Raw genomic sequence first — 23,448 nt, forward strand, 5'->3', positions numbered from 1 at the left:
TCAAGTTCAAAGAAAATTTACAGAATGTCAGGAGAAGAATCAATGCCCGATGAAGAGCAGAAGCAATCTGAGGAAGAAGAGGAAATGATAAGAAAAAGAACGTTAGCGATGAGGAAAAAAGTCGAAGAAATTATGAGAAATGGCGCCGGGCTTGTTCGTGAATCAAATGGTTTGCCGAAAGCTGGTGCGGATTATGAGCTCTACAACTCGTATCCGACATTCAACACGTTTATGAAGCGATCCGAGCAGAGATTGAATGCACTGTGAGTTGAGCGTCTGAATCCGAAAAAGCTCCGGAAAATTAAAAAAAAATTTAATCGACATTTTTTTAAGCCAAAAACACCAAAAAACATTTTTTTTTCTCCAGAAACACAAAAAAAAAGAAACTTTATTTCAAAAAGCTTAAATATTTTCATCAAACATGCATTTTAAGTTTTAAATTTTGAAGTTATTTTGGAAAAAAACTTTAAAAAAAATTATTCGCCAAAAACTACAAAAAAACTACAAAAAATTTCAAAAAATCGAAAAACGAAAAATTTTCGATTTTTTTTCAATAGAAAATTTTCCGTTTTTTCGATTTTCCGCTATTTCGAGATTTTTAAAAAATTAGCTTTAAAATTTGGTATTTTTGCTTCTTTTTAGAAGAAATTGTCATGTTTTTTCTCATCAATATAAACTAAATTATTTGAAATAAATCATATTTTATGGTGAATTTTTTGAACTTTTTTTTTTGAGTTTTAGGAAAATCGAAAAAAAAAACGAACATTTTTGGCTTTTCTATTTTAAGTTAAAAACATCGAAAAAATCGGAAAACGACATTCTTGGCAGGGCCATGTTCAGAGAAAATTTCATTTAAAAACAAAAAACTTGAAATTCCATATTTTCAGCATGAACAAAGTCACCAAGTCAATAGGATGTGCAATGCGAGTTCCAGATGTCGGTTCATCAGTCGAACATTACACAGAATGTGTTATCGAGGCTCAGGACAACATTGCAGAACGTGCAGCAACTCTCCATGAAGCGCTGAAAAAAGCCGAGCTAGATGAGATAGTCAAAGTTCCAGAATTCATTACAAAAGCCGCCCCAACAAATCGAAAAACCGAAGCAGAAGTTTCAGCGGCAATGAGAACGTTTTCAGCGAATATTGGAACGGTTTTGGCGGAGAAGTTTAGAGAACGAAGAGAAGAAGCTGCTCAGATGGTTGTGTTGGAAAAACCACAGAAGACGTATAACATCAGTTCGGACAACTCACAAGCTCCTTTTTCTTCTAAATTGACTGTTAAACATCATGCCATTGAAAAACGAACGGGTATTGTTCTCCACGATGACGATGAGTCTGGAAGAAGAGATTGGATAAGTGCTGAAACAGAAACTGAAGAGGAACATCCATATATCGCTGAAATTCTTCACTTCAAAGTTCCAGAAGCTCAGCTGAAATCTGCAGAGTGTTTAAAATTCACAGCATTGAAGGATACTCCATTGACAATGATTGATACTAAGGAGAAGCTTGAAGCATTAACGAAAACTTTGAATTCTGTAAAAGAGTTCGCAGTCGACTTGGAGCATCACCAAATGCGATCGTATCTTGGATTGACCTGCCTTATTCAAATTTCAACAAGAGATGAAGACTTTATCATTGATCCCTTCCCAATATGGGATCATGTTGGAATGCTCAATGAGCCATTTGCAAATCCACGTATTCTCAAAGTTTTTCACGGTTCTGACAGTGATGTTCTCTGGCTACAAAGGGATTATGGAGTTCATGTTGTTAATTTATTTGATACATATGTTGCCATGAAAAAGCTGAAGTATCCTAAATTCAGTCTTGCCTACCTCACTCTCCGATTTGCCGACGTTGTTCTGGACAAACAATATCAACTGGCTGACTGGAGAGCACGGCCTCTACGAAATGCGATGATAAACTACGCGAGAGAGGATACTCATTACCTTTTGTATAGTTATGATATGCTCCGAGAGCAACTTCTGAAACAAGATACCAAGGATTTGGCCAACGTCTACTCAGAGTCTAGCGATCTTTGCATAAAAGTATACAAGAAACCAGTGTTCAATCCGAAAGGATATTTGACGGAAATAAAATTCCGATTCACACTGAATACTCGACAGGACTATGCACTTACACATCTTTTCAAATGGAGAGATGTAGTAGCTAGAGCAGAAGATGAGAGCCCACATTTTGTACTTCCAAATCATATGATGCTATCACTTTCTGAGACATTACCACGAGATGTTGGAGGTATCTACGCGTGTTGTAACCCGTTACCGTACTTTGTGAAACAGCGAACTGGTGATATTTTGAAGTAAGTTTTGAGAATTGTGGGAGTCCCAGCATTTTCCGAAAAATGAAAATTTCGTAAATATAAGCTCCGGGACTCAAAAGACCTCATAATAAATATTCTAATTATAAAATTACAGAATAATTGTGGAGGCCAGAGATGTGAAGCTTGAGAAAGTGGGATTGTCGGCGAAAGAAAGAAATGATGCACAGGAAGCACGAGGTGTAATGAACGATACTATGGATCATATCACTTCAGTTTTAAAATCAAAAATCGACTTTTCACACACTAGATTTGACGAAGAACGCGGAGAAATTTATATTGATAAGACAGATGAAGGAATGGATATCGAGCTGAAAGATCATAAAGAATCATTGTTATCAGTGCTCCAAACGGCTGAAATTCCAAGTGTGGAAACTATGATTGTTGTGGAAAAAGGAAAGAAATCGGATAATCAGAAAGTTAAAAAGTTGTTGAATGAACTTGACAAATTTGTAACTCCATTTGAATGTTATCAAATGATGATGATTACAAAAGAAAAGCAAGAAGAAGAAGAGAGAAAAGAGGCTGAGAGAAAGAAATTGGAGGAAGGTGATCTACCGAAGACTATGTTCTCACATCATGATGCTCCGATTAATAGAAAACCTGAATTCGATGCGAAGGTTGGTAGATATAATGAAATCTGAAAAAAATCGTTTTTTTTTTTGGGAAAAACCGAAAAAAAATGTCTGAAAAGAAAATTCCAAAATCGGTATTGCTCATACGGAATTCAGAGATTGCTTTATTCTTAAAAAAAAATTTTCGGCGGAAAAACGTACAGATTTGATAGAAAATTTTTTTTTTTCGATTTTCTCTGAAAAAAATTTAGTAAAAAAACTTTAAAAAAAAATTATCTGAAAAAATCACTAAAATCTTTTTTTAATTTTCTCTGAAAAAATAAATAAAAATGAATTTTTTTTCGATTTTCTCTGAAAAAATCAGAAAATAAAACTTCTTTTTTTTCGATTTTCTCAAAAAAAAAATAAATGAAAAAAAATATATTTAAAAATTCCGATGACATCCTTGGTTTTAATAAGATAATTTTCAGCTTCTAAACGTTGATACACTGAAGCTGGTCCCAGATGATCCGAACAAGCCGAAAGATCCAGAACCTTCACCAATGGAAGAATCTTCATCGGAACCTCAAATCTTCGATCCATCTCGTTTTACCGACGACCAGCTACTGTCAAAGAAGGCAATGAAAAGAAAGAGAGATGCTGCTCGACGAAATATAGATGTTTCTGTTGTGCTCGGCGAGTCGTCGAGTAGTTCAGATCCAAAAAAGAAAAAATCTGATGATGATGCTCCCGTTGAAGATTTTGATTATGAAAAAGCTGATAGTAGTGCATTTGGTAAGTTATATTCCTTTGAATTATCCAGACGCGAGATTTAAGGCTAAAAATACGGTACCAGGTCGCGACAACTTGCAAAATGGTGTGCGCCTTTGAAGAGTACTGTAGTTTCAAATTTTCGTTACTGGGAAATTTTCTTCGGTTTTATTTTAGTTTTTTAATAAATAAATTTAAAACTAAAAAAAATTCCGCAGCAACAAAAGTTTGAAATTACAGTACTCTTTAAAGGAGCACACCAGGGCTGGGACAAAAAATATTTTTGAACAAAAAACCAAAATTGAAATTTACGAATTTGCGAAAAACGAACAAAAACCAAAAAAAGTTGATGCTTGAATTTATTTTTCAAAAAAATCGTGAATATGTGAAAATGTATTGGTTTTTCAAAAAATATTTTTGTTGGTCTGAAAAAAAAAACAAAAAAATCAATTTTTCGTCAAAATACAAGAAATATTTCAATTTTTGTTGAATTCCAACAAAAAAACCCAAAAAAAAATCAATGTTATTCGTCGAAGTGCCAATAAAAGCTATTAAAAAACCCAAAAAAAAAAATTCAAAATACCAAAAAAAAACACCAAAAAATCAATTTTTCGTTAAATTCCAAAAAGAACCGCAAATTTGCAAAAAAAAAACGTTTTCTGGCTCAAAATTTGGATAATACCGTACCCAATTATATAGCTCTCAAAAAAGTCTCGAAATCAAATTCCTAATAAATTATTTCCAGAAAAACCTGTTCGAGACAACAACGCCGATTTCGATCCATTCCATCAAAAATATCGATTGAAGAACAAGACAAAGAAGAATATGGCTATGAAAAAATCATCGAATCGACAAGGAACCATCAACTACAAAAAATGATTAAATTGTTACATCCCATCCCATTACCATTGTTATTTTACTTTTTGTTGTTGTGCTTTTTCTTTTGCTTTGAAATTAAAGAAAACTGTTTTTGAAATCTTTTTATTTATTTATTTTTAATTCAATTTGGTTTTCCACCAATTTCAGTTATATTTTCTACAAAATTCATTTTTGTGATTAATTTTGATTTCAGATATCCCCAAATGGCCGGCAGACTTCGTGAAATGCGTTGTGAGCTCTCGTTCCTCAAAAACGCGGATGGCTCGGCATGCTTCTCCCAGGGTGCCACGTGTATTTGGGCTTCATGCAGTGGTCCTGGAGATGTTCACGCTTCGAAAGCAAGTGATGAGGCTATGACTCTGGATATTAGTTATAGAGCAAATTGTGGAGATAACAAGTTCAATGTGGTAGGGGTTTTTGTAGAAATTACTTTTGGAATAATTCTTTTTTCAGCTGAACAATATCATTCATTCTACTCTATCCAATGCAATCAATCTCGAATTGTTTCCCCACACAACAATTTCTGTCACAGTACATGGAATTCAGGATGATGGAAGTATGGGAGCTGTAGCGATAAATGGAGCTTGTTTTGCTCTACTTGACAATGGAATGCCATTCGAGTAAGTTTTTTTAGATACTGTTTTAAAACTGTAATATAATTTTTCAGAACAGTCTTCTGTGGTGTCCTTATTGTTCGTGTCAAAGATGAGCTGATTATTGATCCGACAGCAAAACAAGAAGCTGCATCGACTGGAAGAGTGCTCTTTTCAGTGTGCAAAGGATCCGATGGACATCCAGAAGTGTGTGCGATGGACGCTATAGGACATTGGGATTTTATTCAGCTGGAAGCCGCGTGGTCATTGGCACAACCATCTGCCAGTGCTATTTTTGATTTCTACAAAACTGTGATGAAGAGGAAGCTTTCGGTTGATGAGCAATAGATTATCAATGTTTTGTTGTTGTCGTTGTTGATTTTAATTTTTTATTTAATTTTGAATCCATTGTTTTGTGAGATATTAAAATCTTAAATTTCAAAGTCGAAGTTTTTGTAGAAATGTGACAAGAGAAGGTATTTAGGTATTTAAGAATAGGTTAAGCTTCAGATCCATAATTTGAATATTCGTAGACTCCAGCCGGATCTGAAATAAAAATGGTGAATTTTCAAAATAAGAAAAAAAATCTCACTCAAATGATGTGATCCATTATTCCATCTTCGAACATTTACAACCAGATTGAACACGTGGATGAGTGCAATAATAAAACAAAAAATTGCGACCACCAAAAATCCGAAATCATCAGTCACTTCTTCACTACTAATCGATATTGCCATGGAGATAACATAGCAAATAATTGCAAGAATCGATCCAATACATTCCTAGAAATTCAAATTTCCGTGTAGTTTCACGTGTGCCCCATCGATGCCCGAACTTACAATTGCTGCATACGGTAGCATTCGAATCGCCATTATTGAGATATCGTACTCCTTGAGAAGTACTGCAATTGTGCAAATATCGAAGACGATGGAGCATCCAATTGTGAACCAAATTACTGACATTCCTGAAAAAAGAGGTTTTACGAGAAATTTTAGTACAAAAATCGAACCTGGTGGTCGGAACTTGATGGTTCCAAGGTAGATGAGTAGTGTCAAAGATCCCAGCTAGAATTATTTTATATTTTTATATTACATAGGCGTCTAAATATGATAATTTTTGCGGATGGGTCTCGCCACGCGAATAACGAGTTACTGTAACTCTGTGCCTACGAAGGATGGAGGCCCGTAAATCGACACGAGTTACAGTAACGCGATTTTCGCGTGGCGAGACCAATGCGCGAACATTCGCATCAGACGTCTACGTATTACTAGAACATAAAATTCTGAGACTGCGTATTGCGCAACATATCTGACGTGCAAAATAAACTTCATCAATAAACTATGAAAACATCGCAAAATCGGACCAGCGCTACAATAGTCATTTAAAGAATTACTGTAGTTTTCGCTACGAGATATTTTGCGCGTCAGATCTGTTGCGTAATACGCATTCTCAGAATTTAGTGATCTCGTAATAATAGAAGAATCTTAGGCCATCGAGATAGCCCCGTGACCAAATTTCAGGTGTCACATCGTGTATTCAACTCACCAATGACAAAATCTTGACGAGTTCTGGGATTTTCTTGAATCTTGACACATTCAGTGGCATTTTTTGGTCTTGTTAGATATCTGAAATCAATATTTAATATTTTATTCGTATGCACATGGCTATATAAAATTTGAAATAACGAAGTTAAGTTCACAAATAAATAATGAGGCGAGAATTGGGGGGAGAGTTTCTATTCTGTTTTCGGTTACTGCATTCAATGGGCTCTTATCAGGAGCGTAACTGATAACGTTTGATGCTCTACTCTACAGGTTTATGCAATTCACTGGGAGAGGTGTAGATGGTGAGAGAGTGCAGAGAAACGAGAGTGTCTGCTTCTGTGATGTCTCCACAATTTATTTAGGGGGTATTTTAAGGATATTTTGACAGCTTTCAGGGGAACCAAATATTAAAGGCACACTTCGTTATTCTGAGTAGGTCTTGCCACGATTTCAGGCATAGTGGTCTCTAAAAGCGCCAAACTTTACACAATCGGATACTGTTAGATTACTATCAATTACAGTAATCTCCAATCACAGTAAAGTTTTAGAATTTTCAACGCTACCAATTTTCAGATTCAAATGATTTATTTTACAAGTTATTAATTTTGAACAGAACATAAATAAAATTATTGGAACTAAGCAATTGAAGTGCCGTTGTTTTCGTAGTCAGCGTTGCTTGGCCGACCTGTAAAAGAAATGAAAATATTTTTTCATTTAATTCTGATATGTGAAAAAATAGAAAAAGTACTCACCTGGAAAGTGAACATCTTGTCTCAGTTGTGGCAATGATTTGAAAATACACGCGATTCGAACTCCGAAGATCAGGAAACAGAAGAACTTGAAAATTTTAGGAATCAATTTTTAAACAATTTTTACAAAGATTGATTTGGTTATATTTTCATTTCATTTTTGGACGATGAAAAAGTGTTGGAAGTTTTTTATTTGAAGATTTGTTGCTTATGTTTTTCAAAGTTAAACCACACGAATTTGAAAATTAGATCATTTTCTAAGAATTTATTGCAGGTTCTCCACTCGGAACAGGGGTATGCGGCGAATCTCAATTTTTGCCGAGCTTGGCGAGCTGCAAATTCGGCAAACTCGGCTGCGTATTTCAAAATTTTTTCACACATTTTTTTAAAAATTTTCCCAAAAAATGTAATCTTGAATTACGAAGTGTTAACTCACAGCTCCAACATACAGAACACCATCTCCAGAATACGATTCACTGGTTATGAACAAGATTCCGGACATAAAAATGAAAAAGCTGACGAGCAGTGAGGCCAGACAATGCTGAAAATTTACTTCGAGTTTACTCAAATAAACACTTTTAAAAACTTACATACACCGAATACGGTGCTTTTCTCATCCATTCAACATTTTCATCCCAGTCTTTTAAAAGGATCAAGATTGTGATAACATCAAAGGCAAAGGAAATCCAAAAGCTGATCCAGAAGAACTTGGCTTCTGGAATTTGATAATGTGAACTTTTTGAAATCTAATTTGAAGGGTACCTTTAGGATAATGAAGATCTGTGAAGGAAAGTACTAGTCCGAGTACAGCACTGAGAAGCTGGAAAGAAATGAGAAATTCTATAATTTAATTAAAAAAATAGAATTCAAGATTCTATTTCAGAATTCCTAAAACACTTTCTTTTAAATCCAAACTAAAATCCTACCAAAGTGATAGTTTTTCCACTTTCCGGAAAGTGCCTAAATCGTTCGAATCGAAGCGTCATTTGCAGGAGAGTTGAATAAATAAGAAGATGGAAAAATAGTATTTTTGGTGGAAACCGTCTTGAGTTGTCTGTGTCTCTGCACACTTCCTTATCGATAACTTGTACTCTCATGCATTGAATTTTTTGATTCATAACTCTTTGGAAGAAGACAATACGCAGTTGAACGGAAAATGAAATATGTTTTCGATAGTTGAGAAAAGGAGTGTGAAATTGAAGGTACTGTAGAATTAGCTTTTGAAAAAGTATTTAGATATAACAAAAGATTGCACAAAACAGTAAATTCAAAATGTATTTATTGTTATTTGTTTATTCATTTACGATTTCATTGTCGTGATTGGTAAAAAGGCGTAAAAATCAAATTTATGTTATATTCAAAAAAAAACGAGTAAATATTCCTTACTAAATTGAGCAAAAAATTTGTAATTCGCACTTAAAAATAGCTCATCGGCAATGTATACATCAAGGGTGTGCGGCAAAGTTTGAAATTTGCTGAGCTCGGAAAACGGCAAATGCGACAAATTTCCCGCACACCCCTGCTACACATTCGGTGGAAATTTTCTGAATTTACTTGAAGTGGCATTGTTTTAAAGTCTGAAAATAAAATAAAAGTTTTTCCTCTTTTGCCCAAAGCTAGAACTCTGAAAAGGTTTTCACCCGAAACAATAGACGCTGGTTTCAAAACATATTTATTCACTATATTAAATAATCATCACAATTAATCAAATTGAACGAGGAAAAGCTGACTAGTCCGCAGTCTTTGGTAGATCATCCATTGTGTCACTTGACGCGGCTTTATTCAATTTTCCCTTTTTCATATTGGCCGGTGTGATATCGGTGGTGTTTTCGGTTTTTGACTTTCCGGAATTCTCTGAAATAATTTTCAAAATTGTCTCTGTCCTTTTACAGTGTTAAAAATGAACTTACCAACATCCCCCAAATCATTCAAGTAAATTTTTCTCTCCAGAAATTTACGGTGTCCATCCCGACATTCAAACTTCGGTTTTCCAGCCTTGAACGAAGAAGCCAAATGAAGAATGTTGTTGACTTGCTTCCTCCCATGCTTAATCCAGGCAGATCTCAAATTTTGAGAAGAAAATTCATCTTCCTTGATAAACGCAGTGGTCTTCTCATCAACGACGAGCTGATAAATTGAATAGATCCAGCAGTAATCCGATGGAACTCGATGGCATCGGCCTTTGAATGTAAAGTACAAGGTGGCCTTCCCTCCAGGATCAATCATTCCCACATGAGGTTTTACAAAGAAACACGGAGATGTTGGCGTGCGGATGTTGAAGATGATGGTCTGAAATAAGGGATAGTTCAGGAAGAATGCAAAAACTCCGGGACAATGCGAAAAACATGAATTTTTTTCATTTCCCAAGTTGTTACCAGAATTGAAAATCTTACATTTTTAGTTGGATTCGCCAGCTCCACGTGATCACAAGCCCTGTCCGTCAACTCCTGCAAGCCCAGAAACTGAACAAATTTCGATTCAGCCTTGAGAAGCGATTTCCCGTCTTTGTGCAAGCGCGCGAACTCTTCTTCCACTTTTCCTTTATAAATTACGAAAGGTGGCTCTGAAATATCAGAAAGTCAATGTATAACCTGAACCTGAATATTAAAACTCACTCGGCATATCCATTTTCAAATCAGCAGGAGTAAACATTTTATTAGGAGTTTCAGAACACTGCGTATTTGTAACTAATATTAAAAGGAAATACACTTTTTTTCAACTGAACTCTTTGAATTCCAACAAGGTTGTTTAAAGGGGAGGGGGAGGTTACGTTAAAACTTTGTAAGAAATATAACATTTATTTTTCTTTTTTTTCCTTTCTGATATTGTTGAATATAAATTGAACATGAAAATTGTTAGAGAAACTAGAAAATACCATTCCCCTTTTTTTCTGATTATTAAAAATAGAGATGCGCGGCACACTTTTTCTCATCGTTTTAACACATTTTTTTATTCGAAATTTATGTAAAAACATAGAGAAATGCTTGCAATTTTTTAAGATAATTGTATTTTTACTTTAAAGTTTCAAAAAGTTACCAAAAAACTGCTTCAAAATCCCAATGGGCCGAGTGAATTTTTTTGGAACTTTCAATAAAAAAGTTGTGCTCAGAATTTTCAAAAATTTCTCCTCATTTCCATATAAATTTCCAACAAAAATTCGACACAACAATGACAAAAAGGAGGGTTTGAAAGTGTTGCCAACAATTCGCCAAAAAAATATGTCGCACGGTTCTGGTCGAAATATAGTACAAGTATTTATGAACGAAGTTCTCCTACAGAATATTGAAAGTTATTGTAGTTTATTTCTAGTAAGTTCTAGGTTCTTGGTTCGAAGCATCCTATATGAGCACATTTAGACAAAAGTTGTATCTAGTTTTCTTGAAACTTTAGTTTTAGTGACCTAATTTGCAGGTCTTCTTTCAAAAGACATATATTTAATTTGCAAGTAGTTGGAATACTTTCCCTTCTAGAATTCCTGAACTCGAGTTCATTTAACTTCCCTTTTTTCTCCCCCATATCCCTATCACAGACGGAAAAATCCAAAAAGAGAAGGTGGGAGAAAAAAGAAAGAGAATCGCGTTTTTGAAACAAAAGAGAGATGTCTCCATCCTTAAGTTTCAATTCTCGACTTTCGATTATCCTTAGAAGGGAAAAGCGTCTTGTTTGACACAAAGGTAGAAAACGAGATCTTCATCATCGCAAATCACTTATTCCCGAAAGATATACAATGCCTTCAACATCTTATCATTCTTATCATGACCCCGCCCCCTGTCCGTTAGCCGATTTATTCACCGACGCTCAGTTCAATTAGCAATGTCGGCTACCTAGCTTAAGCCTCAAGATTTTTTCCAATTTTTTTTTCGTTTTTTAAACAGACCCTAGAAATTTGCAGACTCAGACATGATCTCGGCCGTAGTCCTCTTCATTTCTGCAATAACTGTCTCGAATGCTTGTGTACCAACATCAACTCCAACTACCACAACTCGTAAGTACATATGTGATCTAGCTCAAAAACTCGGAACCTTCACATAATGCTTCTAAGTCACTTTATTTTGCTAATGATTTGTTGAAAGCTGAACATATTTTTTGATGTTTAGGTAATCTCTTGGTGCATCAGAAAATTCGCAAATTTAAATTTCTAATTTGAAAATATAAAGCACAATAGATACAGGAGATACAGCGGAATATCAATATCTTCTTCAATTTTTAAAATAAATTTTAAGTTCACTGTTACCACAAAAAAATTTTTTTCATCAAAACTTGTGATAGAATATGGAAAAATGTGTGTGTATTAAAAAAATTTCTAATTCAGTATGAAAAATTGAAAAAGTGCTCAAAAATATCTGAAAAAATTGCCAAAAAATGTCCGATATTTTGTCTGATTTTCCCCCGACAATTTTCTACTTTCAGGCTGTTTTTGAGCGTTTTTCCAATAGTTAAAAACTAAAATAAAAACTGTTTTCAGATGACCAACAATAGTAATAAATATTAACTTTTAGCATGTTGCTCAATGCTCTCACAATCGACATTACCTCGTAGAAATCCTACTATCACCACACAACAACAATGCTCCGTTCTTCAAAGAGTTTCATCCACGTGCCCAGTTGATGGTATTGTTATTTGTGCTGCTGCACAGGAGACAAACGTAAGATAAAACAATGTCATACGAAACAAACTCTCTGAAATTGATTTTCAGCCCGATAATATTCTCATCGAGTTTATCAATTCGGCGGGAGTTGTTGTGAGGTCTGCAAATGCCGCCGGATCCCCAGCAACTATTCTCTCAGTTAAGGTAAAACATTTTAATTTCTTGTCCTAACTATTACACAAATATGAAGTAATATTGAAGCGAATGTTTCAGGTTGTCTGTATTAATGGAGTTTGGAAGGTTCCAACAACATCAGCTGGTACCACTTATGCTGATATTGCGACTGTTTCCTGTTCTCAATCCGGATCCACTGGAACTGACTTGGGATATGTAATGGGAACTGCTGTTTAGTTATTTTGTAATAATATTTTAATTATTTAATAATTAATAAGTTTTGTTAATTAAAAAAAACCTTGACAATTTGACATCATAAAATGACTCTCATCAAAATTTTAATAAATTATTTTCATTAGTAGGATCACCATATTTAAAATTAAAAGGTCCTGTTAGGAAGTCTCAATTGTCGATGGAGCAGCTGCAAAAATCCTCCGAATCTTTCTCGCTTCAAGAAATTTGTGTCGGAATGTACTTGAAAGGCAGAACAAGAGCCATGGATTTGAGAGAGCAAATGCATCGGCGGAGACTGTCAGAAGCCAAAGGACTATTTGATAAGCTTTTGCTGATAGGTCAAACACGTGGAATGCTAGCAAGGACTGAAATGAATTTATTTGGAAATTTTTAATTTTGTCTTTGCAACAGTTCTTTAATTTTTAAGAACAGTTATGCGCTAATATTTTTTGTGTGAAATTTGAATGACTTCAAGTGTTTACAGGGAATAATGTTAAAAACCAACCTGAAAGCAAGTCATTGCCAACACAATAACTGTTGATAAACACGCATAAATGAGCAAATTTGTCTGAACAGTCGATGCGAGTTTTGGCTGGGTCTCAAAGAACTGAAAATGAATTTCAAATATTATTTGACAAGGTGACAGACCTGCATTCGTTTCTGCTTTCGATGCACAAAACATGCCAGCATATTGCATAGAAGACTGAAGAAACAGAAAAATATGTAGATTATGCAGGTCACTTTTGAGTTGTTCTGAAAATTCGGGTATGGTCATGTCGGGGAATCTCTTTTTGGGAAGGGCTTCACTAAAAATTTCTTACCTCTTGGAAAATGGATCAAAATTTTTTAAATGATTTAAATTTAAATTTTAGAACTTTAAATAATTTAAAAGTATCTAGAACTAAATTTATAATGTATCTGAGTGGATATAGGTTTACTTTGAACTACGACTGTAGACATTTTCGCACGCGTGGAACTTTACCGAATTAGTTATTTTTGAAGTTCTATCCGCTTTAAATCTTTAAAATATCCAAAACTTTACCTCTTGATCTCCTGCATCAATCAAAAATGGAATGAAACTTCCATTAACATGAATATATGCAGCTGGTTGTGATGCTCTGCTAGCAGTCGGAATGATAGCTAAAATCATTCCACTCAGAAACAACAACAATGTGATCTTCTTCGTCCAGAACTTGTTGTGTTGAATAGGATATACAATAGCTGACAGCCGATTGATTGAGAGCAATAACTGAGCACACATTTCAACCAGAACCGAATATTGAGATATCATAAATCCCATTTTTGCAAGGTGTGGGATATAAGTGACTTCTTCCCATCCGACTATTGGAAATCGAAATGCAAATAGGGACACCAGTACTTGGATGAAATCGGCCGGAGCTGGAAAATTTGGAAGATTTAAAATTTAATTGCATGGGCGGCTCTCATCCTCCTCTTTGCCCTTCTAAAAAATTTGATGCTTTTCGAAGAAATTAGAATTTTTGGTAAAATTTTCGAAAATGTCAAAGGGTTCCATAGCGGTTGGACGGTCTATTTTTTAAAAAATTGGTTGGACGGTCTATTTTTTAAAAAATCTTTAGTCCAATATCAATATCAGTTTTATATGAAAAAAAAGTAAATTCTCTAAACCCCCTCAAATGAAGGAGGTCCCATATCAGTTGGACGCACTCACTTACCTCGTAATAGAAAGAGTCGATGAAATGCAGTTTTAAACTCCGGATCGCCAGACCACATTATATAGATAAATATTAAAAAGTATAATATTAAACTGAAAGAAATATAAGCAGACTGAATTGCCACAACCCATGTGTAGTGCATCTGAAACTGGAGGGTGATTTGAAAAATGTGAAGTAGAGGGAGTGTGAACAGAATATAACGGTTTTTTGGTAATTTGGTAAATATTCAGAAAAAAATATAACAGTTATGAATGATATGAAAATGGTCGGAAATTATAATTCGAATTATTTTGGCAAAACGCCAAAATGTTGAAAACTCGCTATAATAAATAAAAAAGTTTCTAAAAAATTTGTCAAATTTCACCATAATATTTGATCCTTCTACCACTAGGTTTAAAAAAAGTCTATTTCCCACCTTTAAACGTCATGTTTTCTTGGAGCCTGGCCGCCCAATATTTACCAAATCTAATAAAACATTTGGTCTTATGAAAATCAGCATGTTTTTCAAAAGTTAATGCCAAATTCGAAAGAAAAGATATTGAAAAATAGAAAATTACGCTAAGCATAATTCTACGTTTCATTTAAAATCTGATGCCTTATTTATAATTGATAACATATAATTCGGAACTTAAATACTATTTTCAAATGAATCGGTGAAAATTTTTTGACAAAACAACACTTAAATCAAGGAAAACACGCCGTAATAACCAAAAATCTATTATAGGAAACTGTAAAACTGAAAAAAAGGATTCCTTGCTTTCTGGGGATTTTGCTACGAAATGCTCCAAATTATCTTTTGATGTGATGTAGTCTATAACAAGAGTACGTGACGAAAATTGATAACCGGAAATGACAGTAATCGGGGTTCAAAATCAGAAAATTTGCGTCCAGACTCTGAAAGAAGTTTCGGATTTCATCCGGCAAAGATTTTTTGTTTCGATGATCGTTGAAGACGAAAACAAAGAGCCGAAACTTTTCAATTAAGAGAACGAATCTTTGTCATACGATGGAGGTATCATAAGAATAGCGAAAAGTATCAGCAAGACACACGTTATTTGAATTTTTTTGGAAGAAAATAATGAGAATTGATGGTGGAGATGACCACGAGCAGCACGAAGGCTATTTGGGGGTGAAATTTATTGGAAGAGAAGAAGCTGGAGAGGATGGAGATAGAGGTGAAAGGATCAGTTTCAAGTGAAGTAAGAGAGTTTCGAATTTCTAGTTTTTTGTCCTCAACTTTTTATAGGACCAATGAAATCATTGATTTATCAAGAGGAGGAAAATAGTTTTGGTTGAAATTGTAAAAAAAGCAAAACACAATTTTGCTTAAAGAAATGTTACCCATATGCGAAATTTTGCGACGTATATACGTACGTATGGTCTCGAAAAAAAGAGTGTGCGCCTTTTAAGAGTACTGTAGCCTCCAAGCCTTGCAATTTTGATCTAACTTTCATTTGCATACTCTTTAATATTGTAACATCAATTAGTACGATATGGAAATTTTGTAGAAAAACAATAGAAACTGTAAAATTTCTAGATTTAGAAACTACTGTACCCTCTAAAGGTACAGACTCTTTTTCACCGCTTTTGTCGCCAAACCAATCAGCGAAATGGGGTGTGGCTAATCGCTGATTGGTTATGTAGTTCTCATTCTGGAGGGAATTCAAGCATTGAATTGGAAATCTTTCTTTTTTCTCAAAAGAAAAATGAAAAATTCAACTTCGCGTTCTCATTAATATATTTTTGGGTGCAAGTTTTATGTTTCATGTTTGGTTTCCGGTAAGTAAGCCCATCCCCCTTTTTATTACTTTTTTCTATTTTTGAGACCTACATATATTTTAGACCAAAATTAGGGCCAACTATACGATTTCACATGGCCAAAAGTGCAATGGGTTATCACTAATTCGCACGGCTCGATGATTATTATTAGTGATGCAGGCAAGAAGTATACTTCCGTTGAAAAACGAGCAATGAGCTCATCAAATAATATTATGGGGATTCAAACGCGCTCCACGGAAAAAATGCTCCGCCCCCGAACCATGGGTCTCGTCAGGTATTTGGCGGGGGAAACATGGAAATTCAAATGCTCTGAATTAGTTTCGCCGATTTTTCGACTTTACTATTATGTCTTTCGTTGTCTTTACTGAGTTTTAAGTCAAAATTAAAAATAAAACAAACTGTCTACGAAATTTTAAAGCATCCTTCCTAACGAGACCCATGGTTCGGGTTGTGATGCCGGACCGTATTAAATTGGCCGTGGAGCGCGTTTCCAAGAGGATTTCAAGAAGAGATAATTTTGAAGTCTTATTGGATTTGGTACAGTTCTTCCCTGCGCAAAATTGAGTTTGTTTCAAAATCCGGTACATGTCGAGTGCGTGCCGAGTTCATGCAACACAAAAAAACCACACCGGAAATCAAAAAAGACGAGGAATTGAGCAAGGAGTGGTTTCAATTAGATGCTGCTCCTTGTTTCTTTCATGAATATATTCCATTCTGCTCCTCCTTCTGCTATTGTTGATTCCATGTTATTTGCAACACAGCAAACTAGAAGATGAAGAAGAACTAGAGTGTGTTGAAATTTACAATTCAAACAAAAGTAAGGCAGGGAAATTAATTTGGAAATAAAAGAAGTTTGTGGCGCAACTTTTCAGGAGCAATGTTCTGCTCCTCGTGAGCCCCATATCCAGAATGCAAATTATCTTAGCCATGAGGAATTTGATCGTTAAATTGTTCAGGAAAAAATATTATCTAGTACTTTTATACAATTTGCATGGCAGGATGTCTACGTTGTCGCAGGTGCATTTGTGTTTTTATTTTTCCTGACAAGTACGCATTTAAAATTGCCTGAAAAGTTGTCTTCTGTCGTTTTACTTGGATTTCTGTAAATACTATACGTTCAAAGAAAAACATTCATGATGGGGGTTTCAATAATATAAAATTCAAATAACCGAGATCAATACAAATTTACAATTGTGGTTTCATATCTTCGAACTGCTTTCTTGCCTTCTTCAACTCTTCCGACATTGACAACAGATCCTTGACTCTCGAGAACTTCTTCGGATCACGACGAATCAGATAGTGAATGTCCTCAAGTGCCATTTTATCCGGTTTTCCAACTTTCATCGCCAGTTGGCATAACTCTTTGATGTAGTTTAGGACAATGGCCTCAAGAGTGTCCAGGGTCTTGTCGTATGGCTCCTGAAACATTTATTTATAAACAATTCAGGAAATTATCAATCGGAATCTTAGAAAAACCGCTCATTTAATTTCTTTTTAATTTGTTATAGAAATGCAAATAAATTTTGATTCAAAAAGTTGCACAGCCCTGTTACCAACCTTATCATCTCCAAAGCCATAGACCATTGATCTCAAATCTCGTCTCAGCACGTGCTTCTTATCCTCCGGATTTACCACCTTCTCCTTGTCATCTTCGGCATCCGAGCCGAACAGATCCTCTTCGTCATCCATTTTTTAAATTCTGAAATTAATTTAAAATTGGTCTGAAATTTTTTAAAGTGAAGTTAATTAGATATATAATAAGTTTTCGACAACAAGAATTGCAATACAGTCAATTAAAATATTAAAAATTTCTGAATAATTTATCACGTTATTTGGAGAAGAAACCGACTTATGGAAAAAAATCTAGTACATCAGTGGGTGAAAAAACGAGGAAAAATCAAAGAAAGGCACATGAAAAAGAAAGGAAGAATGATAATTGAGCTACTTATTACAATATTTTTGAAGTGAAAAAAATCCGAAAAACCATATAAAGCATAATACGTTAATCATTTTCCTAAAATTTCAGTCAATAAACAGAAAATTGGGAAAGGAAAAATCATAGAAAGAAGAAAGTGTGCAGATCCGATGTATAAAGTGATGAGTGTGTGGATGAGAACAAGAAATTAAGTGAACAAAAAATGAAAGTAAAACACATGCAAAAGGAAAGAGCCGTCTAGTAGATCACAGTTATAAGCCGCCATATGGGTGAGCTTATCCTCGGCGAAGTTTTTCGTTGATTGTGCGGACTATCATTGTCGTTTGGAAAACCAGTTGGTTGGCGGACACGGATACCTGCAAACATTGAATTTAGGCTCAGAATTTGTTTTAAAAAAATGGATTTTAATATTATTCAAGAATTTAGTTTGATTTTCCCAAGATTTGGGGAAAATTTACAGGTTTTTATTTTAAAAAAAAGTCCAAATTTGCCGAATATCGATGTGAAAAAATTAAAAAAAAATCTCCCTGATTTTATATTTCAGTGCGAATTTTTTCCCAGAAAAACCGGGGCTTTTGAATTTTTCACATAGATATTCGGAGTCAAGGACAAATTTCGACGCATTTAAGTAAAAAAGCACATTTTTTCCCACGAACCTGATTTGCATTCTGATCTTTAAAATACGTCTTCAAAGTGTTACTGAATCTTTTCGAGTAGTGCACAAATTCCCGTTTACGTTTCTCAACGGCCGGCTGCGCAGTGAGTGGAACAATTCTGTAGACGGCGTTTATTGCCTCAAGAAGTTTCTTGATTGATGATGCGATGAGCTTGATGGTCTCCAGGAAGGCGTGACGATCCGACATTTCTTCGGGAACCCGGGACAGAACACGACGAAGCTCGATTGCTCTGTAATTTTTTTCGTACGCCAGGAATTTTGAAAAAAATTATCTAATTTGATTACCGTTTCGTGAGCTCTTTATAATCAGCATTCTGCTCATATCCACTGACAATCAAATCATTTGTCGGCGAGGTGTCATGCATTCTCAGATAGGATTCCTGCAGATTAACGCTCAATTCCGAGTCATCCAGCAAAACTTTTGTGAAATCATAGAGAAACGACGGAGAAGCTTGTTCACAAGTGGTCAGTGCAGTGTGCAGTTTCTGAATAATTCTTTGTTAATTTATTTTTTTTCGTTTAACAGTATAAAATTCATAGAAAATATTCTTATATAGAATAGCTTACGTTTAGGGCGAGAGAAGCTCTTGGATCATCACGATGTTGCTGTCTAAAATATATTTTTTAAATTATTATGTTTAAAAACTGATATTTCTTGAAACCCACTTAATTTTTTCCATCACAGGACTGTACAGGCATTGATATGTCATCGCTCCAAGATATCCACCCTCTTCGTTCATTGTGAAACTGCTGAAATGAAAATCATGATTTTTGAGTGAATTTTAAGAGGAGAAAGCTGTGTTAAAAAAGGAAAAACCCGCATACGATCGATTTGCATCGCAAATACATACAGAAATCAAAAGCGGAGAGAGACGCAGATAATAAGGCGAAAAGTTGGAGAAATACAGAGGAAAACGAGGAGAGTAAATATAGGAAGAAAGTGAACGGTCGGAAAGGAATGTGAAAGCAGAATTCGAATTCCTTGGAGAAACTTATGAGTCATTATAATAATAATAATAACGGTTTTTATCGGTTTCGCATGATAACCCACCCAGAAATCGATGCAATTGTTTTTTAATAGTTGAATTAATATTGTGAAATATAAGAAATAACATTAAATATGTTTTTTACTTGAAAAAATAATGAAAATCGCAAAAAATTGATAAAATCTGTTAAAAAAAGAACGAAAAAAAAAAAATTTAAATGAAATGTTCGCATTGGAGCGCACTTGCTGGCACCAGAGATGCTGCAGATTTCGAGATGAACAATTCTGGAGAACAAAGTTCTTGGAAAAATTTTAATATTCGACGTTAAAAATATATTTTATTAGTGCTTAATTTTTTAAATAATCAATTCAATCGCGAAAATGTGAACAAAATGTTTTTACTCAACTCAGACCTCGGTGGAGGTAAAATTTTGCAAATTTTGAAATAATGAATCTTTCAATTTTTAGCCTAGTGCACTAGCTAGTGTTATTTAGACATATAAATGCAGATTTTGCAAATAATAATCTCTGAGAATAAACAACGATTTCCAATATTCAATCAGATTTTCCTGAAAATATATTTTTTTAATTATAATTGTCCAGATCTGGCCAGATAAATTTCATGATTTTTCCCAAAGAATACGGTAGCAGGTCTCGTCAAATTTTCGCACACAAAAAGGTGTGTGCCTTTAAAGAGTACTGTAACTTCAAATTTTTGTTTCAGTGGATGTATTAAAGTTTTTTTTGTAAACTTTTCGAAAAATAAAAAGTTCTTCATCGAAAAATTAGTGGAAAATTATTTTTTCGTAAATCAATAAAAAGAAATTACAGTAATCTCTAAAGGCACACTCACTTTTCTATTTAATGATGGTGTTTCGCGACGAGACCCGGTGCCGTATTTCTGGGGACTCTATTATATTTTCAGCCCACCAGTGAAGGATATCTGTCAATAAAATTATGATATAGTAAAGAATCTCCGGAAAACAAGAAGTCACAAGTCCAATTCCCATCAATCTGCGTCTCAAAATCTTCCGTAATATCTTTTTTCTCCCGGCTGTCCGTCTCATCTTCCGTGTCATTCCTGCCGATCAATAGGAGATCCACTATTCACACCTTTGTTACGCTTCAGAGTATATTAACAATAGAGTCGAGAAAAAAACATTGAAATTTGTTTCATTTTATTGTCTTTTCTTTTCTAAATTGCTCTCAAAAAATGTGCTGATTTCATTTTTCTAGATGTTTCCTTTGGTCAAAGGTTTCGAGAAAAAACCAGTTCCCATTCCAAAAAATAGGTAATAAAATTGCGAACATGTACATTCAAGGTATAGACTCCCAATCAGGAAATCTCATTTCCTGTGATAATTCTGTTCTCTGACCGAGTTTCATCTTTTTTTTTTGTATTTGGTATTAATATATGGTCAAAGGCATAGCCGATCATAGATCAAACATTTTCAAAACAAAATAAAACTTGTTGTTTGATGATTCAATTTTTTCAAATTTTCGAATAATTGTTTAGCCTGTTTCCAAAAAATGTTAACTTTGAACTCGCGCTCATTCTTATTTGACGACATTTACGCCAAAAACACGGTACCCGGTCTCGACACGACAAATTTTTGTTTCCTGCTAAATTCGACAAGGTGTGCTCCTTTAAAGAGTACTGTAATAAAATCGTTGTAGAATTTTCACCGATTTTACATATGTTTGAGATTCCTATAAATAAAAATATTTTATGCACAAAATGTAAGAGCAATTCCGTTACAACTTTAAAGGCGAACACTTTTTCGAGTTTAACAAAAATGTCGCATTGAGACCGGGTACCGTATTTTAGTCGCAGGAATTGCAAAATTTGGAGTCCAGGCAATAAAAAGGGTTCAAGAATTTTTTGATCTTGTTTCTTGGGGAAATTTTTATAAGAAATTCACAGCACTGAAGTGAAATTTATGACTTAAAATTTCTCAGATGTTACATTTAACATTTTTCGAATTTTTTCCAATAACACACAGTCGCCTCTGTGTAACAATAATTTCCGATCTAACTTATTTTGGAAAGTTTGTCTAGGATCTTAAAAATCTCCAGATTTCCATTTTTTCTTTAATTTTTTTTCCATTAATTATCTGTAGTTTTAGGTTGAATTATTAATAAATTAATTTTTAAATTTAGTGTTTTTAGAAAAGGATAATGAAAATAAATAGTCTAACATCTTCCGGTAATTTCACCCACAAATGAAATTAGCCTTTAGAACGATCCTAAAAATCAATGTGCCGTGTAAGAGGGCAGAAAAATGAACTAGTACTAATCAAATAAATGTTTCAAAGTGACTCCCCCCAAATCAGAATTCATTTCAAGAAGAAGATCCTTCTTCTTCATCATTTTATTTCTTCGTTTAACTGCCTTCTACCTCTTCTTCTACTCGTTTCTCACTAATACAAAACTAGTTGTTATTCGAAATATTTGTGTGTGTGTGTAGTGTCGATGTGAGTGTTTGTACGGGGCAACAACTACCTTCCATTTTTCCAATTTTTCGCCTTTTTCGGAAAATAAAATTGAAGTTTTGAAAGAAAGAAAGAAGAATATAGTATGTTTTAGAGTGGGTTTTGTTGTTTTTCAGGACTTTTCCTACCTTCATATTTTATCAGTTTCTTTGAATTTCCATATACTTAAATTGGCTAACAATACCTGAATTTTAGTTATATTAGACAAAAAAGCATTTTCAAAGTTTTGATACACTGCCATTTTCTATAAATTCGGAATTTTTGAGCAATTTTAAAGGGATTTTTTTGACAAAAAAAAATTCAAAAATTAGAATATAAAATTCGTAAAACATTCTGTAGAGTTCTCAAATTAAAAGTGCCAAAAATTGAGTAATTGCCACTGTTTTTTGAAATATAAACCATTTAAATAATTTATAATTTTGAAGAGACAGTGGGTTGTAATGGTAGATAATTGTAACAAAAGTATTAAAAAAGTCTGAATTAAAAAATATGTTTCCAATTTTGGATTGCCTTCCACTTTTCAAAAAAGTTTTCTAAATGAAAAGAAAACACATATTTTCTGAAAAATTTTCCTCCCACACCCCTATGTGTTTTTGGCATTTTCTCTGCATGTAAATATAGATTTTAATGAGAGTACTTTGCACCTCGAGATCTTCCTAGGATTTCAACAAACTATTTTTCTTCCAAACAATTTTCTTTCATCCACTCATTTTATACTCTCTATTCTTTGCTCTCAAATCCTACTATAAATGCATTGTCATTTACGGAATCGGATCGTTTCAAAGTTCTATGTGAGCTTTTTTTTAAACCGGGAGCAGTTTACAATGGAGCCGGGGGCACGTAATGAGTTGTCGAGGAAGTGTCACTCATTCTTTTTTTTGGAGGGAGCAGGCAGAGAATTAAAGACCAACTTTTTGAACAAGTTATTGAAATGTTTTTATTATTATTTTTGAAATTTAAATTTAGGAAAACATTCAACCTGCTGAAAAATTTGGATCGCTCTACGTTCGATCTTGAAATATATTTCTTGAATACGAATATTTAAAAAAATCTATAAAATACATGTTGAAAAACTTTTTTTAGTTAATTTAAATTACTATAAAATTAAAATAGGTCGAAACAATCGATATTTTAACTGGAAATAAAAAAACCCCAATTTTTTTTTGAAAACTCGAAAATTATCGAATGGACAACTTTATCCCAAAAAATTGAAATTTGAAACAAAATTGAAATTTCAAAAGTTATTGATTTTATTTGGCTAAAAATGACTTCAATCTGCAAAGAACGACCATAAGTGGAAAATTCTAAGTGGAAAAAATTTGGAAATTTTTTTTCTGAAATTCGGATCCATCCACAGTTTCTGTGCTTTTTTCCTATTTTTTGCATATCTGGAGCAATTGGAATCAAACTCTGAAAATCTTGTTCTCTGCTACAATCCCAACCTACAATTATTTTTCTTTCCGT

General features: G+C 34.0%; 9 protein-coding genes across 11 annotated transcripts; 3 read left to right on the plus strand and 6 right to left on the minus strand.

Annotated features, from left to right (window-relative positions):
- Positions 1 to 23: 23 nt before the first annotated feature.
- crn-3 (Exosome complex component 10 homolog) lies at positions 24 to 4,634 on the plus strand (the record flags this gene model as incomplete). Of its 2 annotated transcripts, none has more annotated exons than NM_001393179.1 (5): positions 24 to 263; positions 888 to 2,318; positions 2,434 to 2,956; positions 3,382 to 3,685; positions 4,407 to 4,634. In NM_001393179.1, 5 exons carry the CDS (start codon positions 25 to 27, stop codon positions 4,538 to 4,540), a joined length of 2,631 nt encoding a protein of 876 aa, NP_001379075.1. The 2 variants fall into 2 exon arrangements, with proteins under 2 accessions (NP_001379075.1, NP_001417852.1); NM_001430931.1 differs by having other exon boundaries at positions 43 to 263; positions 4,407 to 4,540.
- A 99-nt stretch (positions 4,635 to 4,733) lies between these two features.
- crn-5 (Exosome complex component RRP46 homolog) lies at positions 4,734 to 5,573 on the plus strand. The gene is made up of 3 exons (NM_063883.4): positions 4,734 to 4,947; positions 4,994 to 5,160; positions 5,208 to 5,573. Exons 1-3 carry the CDS (start codon positions 4,744 to 4,746, stop codon positions 5,479 to 5,481), a joined length of 645 nt encoding a protein of 214 aa, NP_496284.1. The 5' UTR covers positions 4,734 to 4,743; the 3' UTR covers positions 5,482 to 5,573.
- On the minus strand, positions 5,511 to 6,758 carry C14A4.6 (MARVEL domain-containing protein). The gene is made up of 5 exons (NM_063884.6): positions 6,679 to 6,758; positions 6,143 to 6,197; positions 5,973 to 6,097; positions 5,726 to 5,915; positions 5,511 to 5,679 (listed from the first exon to the last, which is right to left on the minus strand). Exons 1-5 carry the CDS (start codon positions 6,736 to 6,738, stop codon positions 5,633 to 5,635), a joined length of 477 nt encoding a protein of 158 aa, NP_496285.1. The 5' UTR covers positions 6,739 to 6,758; the 3' UTR covers positions 5,511 to 5,632.
- Positions 6,759 to 7,247: 489 nt separating this feature from the next.
- On the minus strand, positions 7,248 to 8,544 carry C14A4.7 (the record flags this gene model as incomplete). Of its 2 annotated transcripts, NM_001026780.4 has the most annotated exons (6): positions 7,248 to 7,362; positions 7,430 to 7,514; positions 7,863 to 7,967; positions 8,017 to 8,141; positions 8,189 to 8,246; positions 8,353 to 8,544. In NM_001026780.4, 6 exons carry the CDS (start codon positions 8,542 to 8,544, stop codon positions 7,313 to 7,315), a joined length of 615 nt encoding a protein of 204 aa, NP_001021951.1. The 2 variants fall into 2 exon arrangements, with proteins under 2 accessions (NP_001021951.1, NP_001021952.1); NM_001026781.3 differs by lacking the exons at positions 7,248 to 7,362; positions 7,430 to 7,514 and having other exon boundaries at positions 7,907 to 7,967; positions 8,021 to 8,141.
- Positions 8,545 to 9,085: 541 nt separating this feature from the next.
- C14A4.8 (Major sperm protein) lies at positions 9,086 to 10,121 on the minus strand. Its single transcript, NM_063886.2, has 4 exons — positions 10,042 to 10,121; positions 9,820 to 9,989; positions 9,337 to 9,715; positions 9,086 to 9,280 (listed from the first exon to the last, which is right to left on the minus strand). Exons 1-4 carry the CDS (start codon positions 10,052 to 10,054, stop codon positions 9,156 to 9,158), a joined length of 687 nt encoding a protein of 228 aa, NP_496287.1. The 5' UTR covers positions 10,055 to 10,121; the 3' UTR covers positions 9,086 to 9,155.
- Positions 10,122 to 11,318: 1,197 nt separating this feature from the next.
- C14A4.9 (C6 domain-containing protein) lies at positions 11,319 to 12,540 on the plus strand. The gene is made up of 4 exons (NM_063887.7): positions 11,319 to 11,411; positions 11,926 to 12,071; positions 12,123 to 12,218; positions 12,288 to 12,540. The coding sequence occupies exons 1-4, from the start codon at positions 11,327 to 11,329 to the stop codon at positions 12,423 to 12,425; spliced, it is 465 nt and encodes a 154-aa protein (NP_496288.1). The 5' UTR covers positions 11,319 to 11,326; the 3' UTR covers positions 12,426 to 12,540.
- srv-2 (Serpentine receptor class gamma) lies at positions 12,441 to 14,266 on the minus strand. Its single transcript, NM_182261.2, has 5 exons — positions 14,117 to 14,266; positions 13,465 to 13,820; positions 13,071 to 13,175; positions 12,928 to 13,029; positions 12,441 to 12,787 (listed from the first exon to the last, which is right to left on the minus strand). Exons 1-5 carry the CDS (start codon positions 14,256 to 14,258, stop codon positions 12,581 to 12,583), a joined length of 912 nt encoding a protein of 303 aa, NP_872061.1. The 5' UTR covers positions 14,259 to 14,266; the 3' UTR covers positions 12,441 to 12,580.
- A 2,745-nt stretch (positions 14,267 to 17,011) lies between these two features.
- taf-13 (Transcription initiation factor TFIID subunit 13) lies at positions 17,012 to 17,594 on the minus strand. The gene is made up of 2 exons (NM_063888.5): positions 17,453 to 17,594; positions 17,012 to 17,314 (listed from the first exon to the last, which is right to left on the minus strand). The coding sequence occupies exons 1-2, from the start codon at positions 17,582 to 17,584 to the stop codon at positions 17,081 to 17,083; spliced, it is 366 nt and encodes a 121-aa protein (NP_496289.2). The 5' UTR covers positions 17,585 to 17,594; the 3' UTR covers positions 17,012 to 17,080.
- A 104-nt stretch (positions 17,595 to 17,698) lies between these two features.
- ccm-3 (Programmed cell death protein 10 homolog) lies at positions 17,699 to 19,257 on the minus strand. Its single transcript, NM_063889.8, has 5 exons — positions 19,174 to 19,257; positions 19,075 to 19,117; positions 18,793 to 18,992; positions 18,488 to 18,737; positions 17,699 to 18,187 (listed from the first exon to the last, which is right to left on the minus strand). Exons 1-5 carry the CDS (start codon positions 19,245 to 19,247, stop codon positions 18,107 to 18,109), a joined length of 648 nt encoding a protein of 215 aa, NP_496290.2. The 5' UTR covers positions 19,248 to 19,257; the 3' UTR covers positions 17,699 to 18,106.
- Positions 19,258 to 23,448: the final 4,191 nt, after the last annotated feature.

The sequence above is a fragment of the Caenorhabditis elegans genome, chromosome II, assembly GCF_000002985.6.
Source record: "Caenorhabditis elegans chromosome II".
NCBI classification, from domain to species: Eukaryota; Metazoa; Nematoda; class Chromadorea; order Rhabditida; family Rhabditidae; genus Caenorhabditis; species Caenorhabditis elegans.